We start from the raw sequence: 13,014 nt of genomic DNA on the forward strand, positions 1-13,014 counted from the left end.
TAGAGAATTGGGCATATTTGTTGTTATCTCTAATTGTCCTCTGATAATTATGAGCCACTACAGATCAGATGAATGTTTTTGCTGATACTTCATGTTGAGCTAGGGTTGAACTGTAATATAGGTGCTCTTCATTTTATTTCCGGTGTTGAAACCCTTAAGTACTACTACTACTACTATGTATTTACTGTATTTTCTTATATCCAGGTTTGCAGTAGTTAAGATTTGTTGCCAAATTTAGAGAAATAAATTCTCATCTGCTGAGATGTGTTGAAAAGTATAATCCCCAGGATCCACTGTTTGGTGGATCTTTCGTATCTATTGCAGATCCTTGTGGTACTTTTCTTTAATGTCAGAAGAGAGGTCCTGGAAAAATAAGAGGCATGTAGTCCTTGCTTGCACTTGTCTTTCTATCTTAACACCAGTATCAAAAACGGCCAAACCCAAATTGTATCTTGAAATTAGATTTAAAGATTTCTTCTAGGGTCAGTATCCCAGAGGGATACTGCAAAGAAACATAATTTCAAAATGCTTTATAGTTTATTAAAATGTAGCATTTGACACACATCATTTGCCACAACTAACTGGACATTCAAATGTTGATTATATATATCTACACACATCTCAAAGCAACTCAAAACAATAAACCAATAAATTAGTATAACAACTGCAGGATCATGAAAACCTTAATGGGGAAGGAAAAAGCAGCTCCCAAGAAACTGTAGCCCAAAGACTTATTTTTTAACTTCTCATGAATTCTAACATAGTTACAAGAAGAAATTCCAAGGACAGTTACAGGAAGAAATTCCACAGCTGAAGCACCATCCTCAAACAAGTTATTTGAGCATATGTAAGAAGCAGAGCTTCTTACTTGTTGGTTATGCTCCCACAGTTTCTACCATGCCAAACTGAATGTTATGATGTGAAAGGGAAGAATTGGGTAGAACCTTTGAGGCCATCAAGGGCCCTTTTCTATATATTGTTCTTATTTGTTTGTTTGTTTGTTTGTTTGTTTAATGTGTTGCCCATATCCAAAGCAACTCTGGTTGGCTTATAATACAATCTATATATATAAAAGCGGAAACCACTCACGCATTAATCACGAAATCTCCAGAACCGTAAAGCCTACAAACTTGAACTTTGCCACGTATGTTCCTCTTGGCTTCTAGGTGCTCACTAAAAAAGGATTTTTCAAAATGACCATCACAGCATTAATATTTCCTATATTATTATAACACGCTCTGATGCTAATTAGTTAGATGTTCTACTCCCCCTCCCAACTTGAAAATAACTCTGGAGAGAATGGGATAGCATAGGACAGGCTTCTATGGGGCAAGCCTCATGGAGAGAAGGGGCTAGAAAGCCTGAGGGAGAGAAGGGCATAGGATAGGAGACATTTCTGTGGGGCAAGGCTGAGAGAGAGAAGGGGAGAGGATGGGGAGGATTCAAGTTGTAAAGTATCAATTTATCAAGCCCGATCACATAGTTTCGTAGCAAAGCACGGGGATCCAGCTAGTATAAACATAAATATAAGTACTGTACATGAATATTTAGTAAGTATCAGATAAAAAATACAAACAAGAGCATGAATGATACGGAGGTGAGATCTTCTCTATTTTAGTACTTCAAGCAGAGTACAGGTCCTTGACTTGCAACAGTTCGTTTAGTGAACATTCAAAGATACAACAACACTGAACAAAGGACTTATGACCGTTTTTCACACTTACAACTGTTGCACCGTCCCCATGGTCACGTGATCAAAATCCAGATGCCTTTCAATGACATATTTATGACAGTTGCAGTGTCCTGTAGTCATGTGATCCTCTTTTGCGACCTTCTGACAAGTAAAATCAATGGGGAAGCAAGATTAATTTGACTAACTTAGCAATTGCAGTGATTCACTTAACAAATAGGGGGCAAAAGTCACCTAGCAACAGAAATTTTGGGCTTGATTGAGGACTACCTGTATCTTTGCAAAGCCTGTGCATTTCTATTATCTATGGTAATACTGTTGCCTCCTGTGTTGCAGAGTAGCTTATAACTTTGTGCTGTTGTTGTGCAGCATATTTCTGATTTATAAAAAGAGGCTAAGTGTTTCCTATACAGATGTAGACAAACTGGAGGAAGTGTGCCAGACCAAGGAAGCAAAAGGGATAGCTAACAGATTGCACGTAGCTTGTGCTGTAAGGATTCTGAATAAGAGGTTTGGTTTTTCTTGAACTACATTAGGAGTCACATTTGCAGTGAAATTGATGTGCAGTGATTCCTTTTCTTCTTTTCTTCCTAAGCATTTCCTATATAATTCCAGTTTGTTTGGCTATTAAATTAAATTAAATTTTCTAACAGGAGAAAAGAGGTAAGTCAAAGTGCAGCAGAATTAGGTTGGAATTTAGAAAGTGTTATTGTAACTAACTGAATTTTAAAACAAACTGCTAGATGATCGCAAAGATAAAACAAATTAAGCAATTGTACAAGGTCAATAATAGGAAAGGGATAAGAAAATGTAGAGGCCCTAATAACTAATACAACAATGGTTTATTTTTATATTCCTTTTAGTTAGCAAACTAGATTTTTTTTTCTGCTAACCATTTAATAAAATTTGATATTTAGATTTATGTATTGTTAAGCTATAAGTATATTAAATTTATTGATTGCTGGGATTGGCACAGGATATTAGTACATGCTGGGGGAATAAGGCATATGTAATCATTTTAGGACCTCATAGGTATCATGTTGAATGTTATGTTATACTCAGTACAATTTGCTTCACAAATAGCACTGCCTGATGTAACATGCTCTGAATTTCAATGTGTGTTTTTGTGCTACATCACTGTAAACTGATATTCATTGCAAGTTCAGTATATATTCAGCAAGAAGGGAACAATTAATCATATACTTTTAACTGGCATACTCAAAATAAGGGGAGGAATAGCGGTTGAAACCTTAGCACGGTTTTTAAAATCCAGGGAATCTGAAATGTTGATGATTTCTGCCTTTGGAGCTCATGGGAAAGCAAGTGGGCTATGAATTACACACTTCTGGCGTAGCATATTATGTAGATCCAGTACCCGAAGTTGTGCTGTGCTGTGACTACTTGCTTAGATAACTCCTTAGATCATTTTCCAGAAATTTTGCAGAATGTACAATTTAGAATTCTGACATTTTAATGGCATTTGTACCTTTTGTGTTTGCAGTGAAGATTTGATATCACGTGACATAATATTTTAGGAATAAAAATTCAAAATGTAGCTAAATCTCATATATTTCAAGAAAACCATTGCATGTTTTGTACTATTTGTGTGTGTGTGTGTGTGTGTGTGTGTGTGTGTGTGTGTGTGTGGTGTGCATGCATCTGTGCGCCAAAAGAGAGAAAATAAACTGTACCATTTTGTAAAACATAGAGACACAAAACTGATCTTTAAAATTACATGCATGAGATTTTCCCTCAGGTTTATCACAAGGCACTAATCTTGATTAGATCACAGTATATTCCTGTTTTTCAGTTTAACAAAAGGTTTGTTATTCATTACCTTGAAGTTAAAAAAAAAAGTAATTTTATTGTGCTGCTTCAGTCTGATGCATTTCTTTCAAAATATGCACAAAACATACAATACTTATAGTCCTGTCTAGAAATAAATCTAGCCACAAAATAGAAATAGAAACACATCTGTTATTGTGCTGAAATCATTGGTAGCTACAGTAAATACCCAGTGATGCTAAGATATTAAATATATAGAAAATATCTAATTAAGACATTTTAAAGGTGCAAAGGTTGTGATCAAGCTTTATTGATTCTATACAATATATTATAAAAAAATAAACACGAGAAAAGGAAATAAAAGAAACCAAACCACCAGCTATAATCAAATCAAATCATTTCACTTCCATTATTCTTGGTTACATTGTGAGAAAGCCCTATTTTGGTTTACAATTCTGATCATTTGGTGGCTTATATCTTAACTACATTTGTGGTTTCTTAGAAAGAGGAAATGAAATGATACAAGCTAAAAGAGCAATGGAAATTATTCAGATTTGACCCAAATACTTGTTTCTCTGAGGACACCCATTATTCTATGAAAATCTTGTTGAACAGGTCAATTTAGACTTGCCAAAAGTATCAAAGCTGCTTTGTTCAATCACATAACATAAATTCTTGTGAGTGATAAATTCACAGAATGCAGAGACTCAAAAAATACTTCTTCTCTTTCTTTTTAAAATCTGTCCAAGCAGGATTTCAATAAGTCACCTCTCTTCCTGAGCTCCCCAGTTCAGTTTCTATTTATTTATTTTCTGAGCTGCCTTGTCTTTTGCAAATCCTCTGAATACTGCAGGCACTGCAGTGGAAGAAACAACAGTAGCAGGAGCTGCAGACTGCTCTGATTTTGAAAAGATGACATCATCTCTATTAATGTGTGGTGCTGAGAATGCCTGCTTGAAGTGTGTGTAAGTAGAGATTGATGCAGATATACAGCATTATAGCTCGGTGCATATATGCAGTGATTTTTGAAATCCTCACAGTTCATATCTGAAATATAAATGTTCTCATTTTGTTACCTCCCAAAAAGAAAAACTCTGAATAAACTAGATACATGAATATTCTTAAGAGGAAATAGGCACCTCCTTTCTTTATTTCTGAAGAATTAATCCACAATAAGATGCAAAAGATTATTTTTTTTAAAAAAAATTAATAGCTGAACTAGATTGAAATTCTGGGGTTAAATCTAGGGCAGCCTCAGAAGTGAGCTTGAATTATGAACATGTTAAAAGGTTGGTTTTTGTTGAAATCCATTTGATTATCGTGACACATGTAATAGAAAGTATCCATTTTTTCACAAAGGACTCCTATTTTGTTTTGGTTCATATGTGTACCTCATTAACTTTGCTATTAAAAAGGGAAATTCTCAGATTTTGTTAAGCAATTCCCCAATTGCTGAATATTTTAATTGAAGAACAGAAATAAAGCAGGTTCTTTTTTATGTATAACCTCATTGAAAAGTTGCTTGATTGGCTTAAATAATTAGCTGAAAAAAGATCTTAAATTTAGAATAGTGAGAGGATTCAGGTAATATTGTGGTTAATGTTCTAATCATGAGAGAAAAAAATACAGATTTTTTTTTACTGCTTTATTCACATAAAATATTTGCTACCCATTAATCTACCTTGAGAATGCTTGCCTATTCCTTTGTTTACATTAAACTGTACTGATCTTATCCATGATTATGCTAAATCACAGGGTTTACTGTTATTAATTCTCTGTGTTCACCCCAAAGTTGCTCTGGAAGTTCTGTCTGGGCTTATGAATGGGTGCAGTAATAAGTATACATGATTGTAATAGTGGGTTCAATTCTAGTGGCAAAAGACCTAATTAAATACAGGACATTATTACTTAGTTCTGAACTGCTAAATATGACACTGAGAGCGAGTTTGGTGTAGTGGTTAAGACTCTAGGCTAGAAACCAGAAAACCATGAGTTCTAGTTGTGGATGAAGCTAGCTGGGTGACTTTGGGCCAGTCACTCTTTCTCAGCCCTATGCAGAAGGCAAGAGCAAACCAAAAATGTTGCCAAGAAAACTGCCAGGCAGTTGCCCAGAGTCAAGACTAACTCATAAGCATACATATGTACATACATACATACATACATACATACATACATACATACACACATGTTACACATAAACATTATACATGCACATTACACATACATATACCAAAAAAAAAAGATGTTAAATGAAAGCTTTAGTAAAAAACTTCCCCATATTGAGCTTGATTCTTAATTCTAAAAAGGTAAGTATTAAGAAACTAGTTTGCCTAGATCAATGCTTCTCAAACCTTTGTAATTTACTCCAAATTGGGCAATAGTACTTTTTCTTTGAGTAATAACACCAAGCCATTACCCATCATGACAGGGACATTTAAATTGACTTAAATATTGCCACGTATACTAAAATATATTCGAACATTTCCCAAAGTTTTCCTATTAAGACCAAAATCAATGAAATGACTAGTAGTAATTTGGTGAAATTCCAAGATGTTGTTTTTATAATATAATTCTCAAATTACAACCATTCATTTGAATTTAGGATGGTGCTGAAGGAAGAAACTTATTGACAGTCCTTGAAATTCAATAAAACTTTCTGATAAAATGATTTGGGGTAATAAAGGAAAAGGTTTGGGAATCACCGATGTAGGTGATTTTTCAACTTTCAAATCTACAGTTCCTATTCTAGGTTTACCTTGCTTAGCTGTCATGATCTTTCTATCATATTATAGAAACACATTAATGTCCAACAGAAGAAAAATTTGTGCCAATTTCATTATAAATTCTGCAGTATAAATAAGAATTCGTAAAGTACTATAAATCTAAGAAGGGATATTCCTAAATAAAACTACTACTTTTCAAAATCAGATTTATAGAAAATGCATTACACTTTTGCCAAATAATGGCAGGTGCCAGAGCAATTGATCTATTTGAATTTGGAGTAGTGAAAGTAGCAGGTAGGGGAATATTCTGGGCTTGGAATTGCAGCTATTCTTGGATTTTTATCCCAAACTCAGGATAAAACAAAGTTTTGTTTTACTGTTTTGAGGGTTCAGACATTCTTCAAAAGGTTTAATTTTAGTAAGTTATTCCAGCCATGGAAACTTGGTGAGTGAGTGCATTAGTGTAATGGCCTGTGGGAATGACCTTGGAAATGGGGAGAATGTTGCTGCCTAGGAAATGATCAGGTAACAGAGGCCATTGTCCACAGCTGCATAATAGGTCAGAGAAAGAAAATTAAAAAGGAATCACCCTAACTCCTCAGTTTTACAAACAGACTGCAGGAGATGAGTACTATCAGACTTGCAAGGTTCTATTAATGCAGCCTTGCAATAAAGTACTATTAGCTCATCTGGTTGTATTTCCTGTCTGGTCTACCTAGGAAGACTGACAATTAGCCAGTAAAATAGAAGGTAGAGATTATATCCCTTCTCTCTTTGGCTGGAACTAATTTGAAGAAAGGACAGTCACTGGGGATGGAGGAGACTAGACTTACCATGTGTTCAGAGATGAAGAAAGGATTTCAACGTAAGGTTTTTCCTGCCTACTACGTGAATTTACTGCTGTTTTAAAAATCTCTGCCTGGGTAAATTGGAATCCAGTTCTTGTAAAATTGTGTTGGTCACTTCTTTTTCAGAGAGGTAATGCCTACATTGGAAAGTTCTATTTTCCTTTTGAGCTTCATAGACAGAATGCCAAATAGAAAAAAGTATTCCTTGTATATATTAGGAACAAGTCTTAGCTACTGTTAAGCTGTTCATGGGCTATGTTGAAGAAAACAACTATCTGTGATTTCGTGCTTGATACAGTGTTTGTGCCAGCAGGCCAGGTTGCAAATTAGTGCATAATTGTTGCATCTGTTGTTGGATATGAGAATGTTTAAAACACCTTGGTATGTCATCCCAGTTGCCATTTTTTTTAGGATATTGAATGGTAGATAGCACTGATTACTAACCACATACATTTGTGATCCCAAGGGGGGGGAAAGGTGGGTGGGGGAGACAGAATATTTGGAACATTTCAATTCTAGGCCATGTTCATGTAATACACACTAATATTATTAAATGAATTGGTTGGTCTGTAGCAATTTATGCTACTGCCCAGTCCCAAAATCAAACACCTTTGTTTCTGAGTTATCCAGAATCTCCATCATTTGACTCGTTATTACACTTGTGCAATTTAGTTGTCTCTAAAGCTTTGATTGGTGGTTTTTGGGGTCTGTTCCATTGAGGTTATACACAATGATAACTATCAGTTTTGTGAGATGTTCTTAACATTTCCTATCCTAACATTCCATGAATACTTTTCATTACTCTGCTTTTGGCACACTTACTACAGTTATAGAATACTGTTTTCATTATTACTAAAATTGCAAGCTTTAATCAGTTTATGACCTATCAACTAAAGCTTTAATTGATTCAAACATAGGAAGCTCATTTAATAATTAAGAACATGTTTTTTCTCAGTGGAACTGTGTGTTAAGGGTGTCATGTTTCCTTTCTAAAAATGTTAAAAGATCTCTTTGATTACTGGAGCTTTTAAAAAACACTTAAAAATTCTTCCGGTGAGGGGTTTCATGAAAGTATCCATTGCAAAAGAGGCTTCTGGTACTTAAATGAACACAATAAGCTGCTGAAATGAACAGATGCTTGCAAACCATAACATTAAAGGGTAATTCTTCTTGAAGTCTAGCTCTGGATCATAATTTAAATGGAGGTGAAGGGAGGAGTCCTTAACTACAGTGTGAGCTCATAATGTTGTTTTCATTTATTCACTTTAACCATGATGCTGCAAAATGAATTGCATTGTGGGGTGGAATTCGGCTAGCATTCTTTTTCAGCCTCTGGATATAGAACCAGGAGGAGAAGTTAAATATTTTTGATAGCCAGACTCTATTACATTTCCTGCAGGCATGTAGAAGGCTCAGTCTTACCTAACCCCATGTGAGATAGTTCCAACTTTGATTCAGGCTGCTGCTAGTTTTTCTTATTTGTCTCCCCTAAACATGGGGAAAATCTTAGCAGGTAAAGATGCTGAGCTTGTCATCTGGAAAACTGATAGCCCAGGTTCGAGACCTGAGCACTGTGCAATGGGGTGAGCTCCCGTTACCTGCTCCAGCTCCTGGCAACCTTGCAGTTCAAAAGCATGCAAATGCAAGTAGGTACCACTTCAATGAGACAGTAATAGCATTCCATGCGCTTCGGCATATAGTCATGCTGGCCATATAACCATGGACGTGTATTCGGACAACCCTGGCTCCCTCAGCTGGCTCTTTTGGCTAAAAAATGGAGATGATCACTACTCCCTAGGCTTGGACATAACTGGACTGGGGAAGCCTTTACGTTTATCTTTAAAAAGAGAAATTGTTGGCTTTACAGATGCCACAAAATGCTTGGAAGAACTGATTGACAAGAATATGTTGATGCACCTCTCTGTACATTTTGTTTCACTTGTTTAGCAAATGGTGTCATGCACATTTGTCCATTATTGTCTTCTATCACTGATTGCAGTAGGGCTGAATCTCAGCTAACTTTGTCTAACACCGATCAGTTTAGGTACAGTGCTTTGAAATCCATGATATTTTAGTACTGATAATTTCTTGCCCACCCCTGTATCTGGTCATTCCTTAATCTACTCGAAAGATTTTTGAAAAATTACTGATAGACATAAAGAGGCAAATTGGGGATTATGTAGTGAATGCCCTGAAGAGGATTGGAATCCCAAAATAAATACCTTGCAGAGGTTCCCAGAATTCTGGATGCCTTAGAAAAACTGTCTCTTGTTTCAAATGGTTGCCACTGATTTTTAGAATATGTATACAGGTAGTCTTCACTTACTGGCTGCAATTAGGATTGGCAACTCTGTCACTAAACAATGTGGTCATAAAGCGAAACATCACATGACTGTATCAATTTACGATGTCAGTTCTGATTGCAGCTATTAAGGGAATCATCCATGGTTGTTAATCACAATGTCATGTCACGATAACTTGTGACTTCTTGCCAGATTCCCCCCTTGACTTTGCTTGTCAGAAGCTGGCTGTGAAGGTAGCAAATGGCAATCATGTGACTGTGAGGGGTTGTGACTATTGTAAACACACACCAGTTGCCAAGCAGCCAAATCTCAATCATATGGCCAAGGGGATGCGGTGAGGGCCACAACTTCAAAGACAGATCATAAGTCTCCTTTTGCAGTACTATCATAACTTCAAACTTTTGCTGAACTGTCAGTTGGTAAAGTGAGGACTACTTATATATCTTTAATGTGCACCTTTAAAATGACTGTATTTCATGTTGCGATGTTGTAAAGTATACTCAATGTATCCAGGTTTTCAAATTTCCTAAAAACTTTTTCTTTGACAATTTAAATGATCAGCATTTTTTTGTTTTATTTTATTGTTTTATTCTACGAAACAAAAATACATCCTGCCCCCAACAGTATAAAGAATAAGATCCTAAAATAATGTTACTGTTCCTGTGCAACTGGACTTAATATCCATTTTGTTTTTGTCTTCAGGATTTCGTAAAAATGATGAAATGAAAGCTATGGAAGTCCTTCCAATCCTCAAGGAGAAAGTTGCATACCTTTCAGGTAATATAATGTGTTTGTATGACTTAGCTATTTGGTGAGTGATTACTGACAGCGCAGTACATAATTATGATAACTGAGTAACAATGAATATATCTTCAATTATTTATTATATTTCTTCTGATACATGTTTATACTCTCAGCATTTTGTCAATTAGTTTCTTCCAATAAAATCTTTAGGCAGTACTACTCAGGAAAAAAAAAATAATCTAGTACAAATCAGTCTTCTCAATCTCAGCAACTTTTAAGATGTGTGAACTTCTAGAATTCCTTAGCCAGCATCATTCATACAACCATCATCCCTACAACCAGGAGGTGGACTCTAACCCACCTCCATATGCATGGATTATGTAACCAGTTCATAACATGAGAGAAGGAAGTTTGAAGATTATTTAAGGCATGTTATCACTTTACTTTCACAAATAGATTTCTTTGGGGGGTATATATTTTGTTGGGTAGCTTCCAAATACTCAACAGTTATTAGTTAATTGATCTGTAGTGTCTGGTTCCCAGTCTTGAATTTAGTGGCTGTTGCAAGTGTTCCTGTCTGCGTTAGCTTACACAACTTGTACAGAACCTAGAGTTAACTCGCTTCTGTGAACCTAGTCAAAGGGAGCTAATCTGTTACTAACATTCTTTTTTTTTAATTAAATTTTATTTATTTAAAAATACAAACAAAACAAAACAAGTAACAACAAAACATACAAAACATGTAAACAAAAATTCAATATACATCTTATCAAAGTTGTCGCAACTGTAATCTATGTTCTTATTTGTGCTTTTGACTCCTCCTTGTTTTGATCTATTCTCTTATGTCTATCTTTATAGTTCACTGTTAACCTGCATTAGTGGTTTGTGTTCCTATCCCTATATTAAGTCATTCCAGTTACTTCCTAATCTTTTTTTCCTTTTCTATCTTCCAACCAAATGTACCACTTTTCCCATACTAAATAATAGTCATGTTCCTCTTTTTCTTGTAATTCCTTTGTGAGTCTGTCCATTTCTGCACATTCCATGATTTACTAACATTCTACCTCCTTTTCTGACCTCTGAAAGTAGGAATGTGAAGGAGTGACCACAAAGTGGATCTGATCGCTGTTTGCTCTATTTTCACACATAAACCCTTACACACAAACACCCGGCAACCTTGTTGATCTACACGGGAGGATAACAAAATGGGGACAGCACAGATAATGAAAGAGGCTTAGGCACTCTGTATAGCAGAGAAGCTCTGACTCTGATCATGCAGGGATTTTTTCCCCCTGAAGTATCAAAAATGCAAATCGACTCACAGAAAAATAGGATGCTGGCTAACATTAGGGAAAATGTGTGAATTGTGGTTCACTGTAGAAGCAATAAATAAGTGCCTTCTTCATACTTAACACCAACCTGGCATAGCATATTACATAAAGAGGTTCTTTGATTGTGTTTGCACATTGTATTTACTTAGGCTTATGATTAAACATGGAACACATCTTATGACAGTTGCTGATTTCTCCTCCCAGGTATAAGGCTTATTACAGTTTTCCCTAGCTTTCTTCACTCTCCAGATGTTTGGGTGACACCTCAGCCAAAGGGAATTGGAGGAGTTAGTCCATACATCTGGAAGGCACACAGATTGTAAAAAGTTGGTGTAATATATGTCTGAGAGTAAGACATACACCATGCACAGTCTCAGCCAACCAGACAATATAGTTATGGCCTGTGGTAGATTTATTTATGGTTATGTTCTCTGGCTGATTGAGTCTGGAAGTAATATATGTCCTGCATCATACAATAAGATGTACATTACCCAAATATGGCTGTTTGCTAGTCATATTGGTTGGAAGTGCAGATGGGAGAGAGAAGAAGAATTGGCATAGCAAGCAAATACACTCATACTTAACCATAAGTCTAAATAAACATGACATAAAAACTGGCCCTCATCCATCCAAATTTGCAACATTTCCTTTCCTAACAGAGTTGTTGTATAGGCTACTGAAATAATCTAGATGCATTTCTTTTAAACTCTCAAGAGCTGTATAAATGCTTCAGATTAGTTCTTGGAATCTCTGTTTGTAGCTGTCACACTTACTGCAAGCTGAATGTATGTCTTGAGATCTGGCTTAGGGGTTTGGGAAAATAGCAGAAACTGGGTATAATTTCACTGCGATACCCTTCTTCTTTTTTTCCTTTCTGCTATCCCTTTACAACAATCTTCTGGTTTTTCTATTGGCAGTCTGCCTCCTCTTGCCCCTTCCCCATATTTCCTTTCTTGGAATTTTGGCTGTTGTGTTTTTTTTGACCAGTGGTGATGAAGGGACTTTCTATAGCTTCTTCACTTGTGCGTTTACTTATGTGTTCCAACAATGATGTGTTGGCAGAGTTCACATTTAAAGTACACATTTTAAAATTTTTGTTGTACCCGAATACTGCAACTGCACAATGGATAGAGCAAGAGACTTAGAAAGGAATTCTAAATTCTTGAGCTATAAAGGTGACAAGTGGGAAAATTGTACTTTCAAACTTGCAAGTTTCTGTTAATGTAGCTTTAGAAGAAAGTAGAATTAGTGTATCTCATTGTGTTTCCTGTCTGGTCTACCTGGTGAGGCTGAATCTATTGTATCTATTAACAGTATGGACATCAGGTGAGTTAGTAAATTATGGAACATTAATAAACATTCCAGTTGGGTTTCAAATCAAATTACTTCATACAGGAAACCAAATGCTACCATTTTGACTGGAGAGAAAGTTTCCACTTGGGGATCAGAGCATTATTCACTGTAAATATTGCCATCACACAAACACTTCTAAATCCATGTAAAAATCCTAAAGAGGCTCGAAAACCATCCTAATTGCTGAATAGCAAAGCCTGACTGTCCTCTCAGTCTGTGAGACAGCATTTCAGTTCT

General features: G+C 35.8%; 1 protein-coding gene across 2 annotated transcripts in view; it reads left to right on the forward strand.

The window, feature by feature from the left end:
• Nucleotides 1-13,014, forward strand: part of TRIO (trio Rho guanine nucleotide exchange factor) — a 263,174-nt gene that overhangs the window by 74,870 nt on the left and 175,290 nt on the right. For both annotated transcript variants that reach the window (XM_034411889.3, XM_034411890.3), the window contains exon 2: nucleotides 10,052-10,126. In XM_034411889.3, the coding sequence (XP_034267780.1) occupies nucleotides 10,052-10,126 (75 nt within the window). The remainder of the gene's footprint in view (nucleotides 1-10,051; nucleotides 10,127-13,014) is intronic.

This window comes from Pantherophis guttatus, chromosome 3 (assembly GCF_059756535.1).
Source record: "Pantherophis guttatus breed Tessera chromosome 3, ASM5975653v1, whole genome shotgun sequence".
Taxonomy (NCBI): Eukaryota; Metazoa; Chordata; class Lepidosauria; order Squamata; family Colubridae; genus Pantherophis; species Pantherophis guttatus.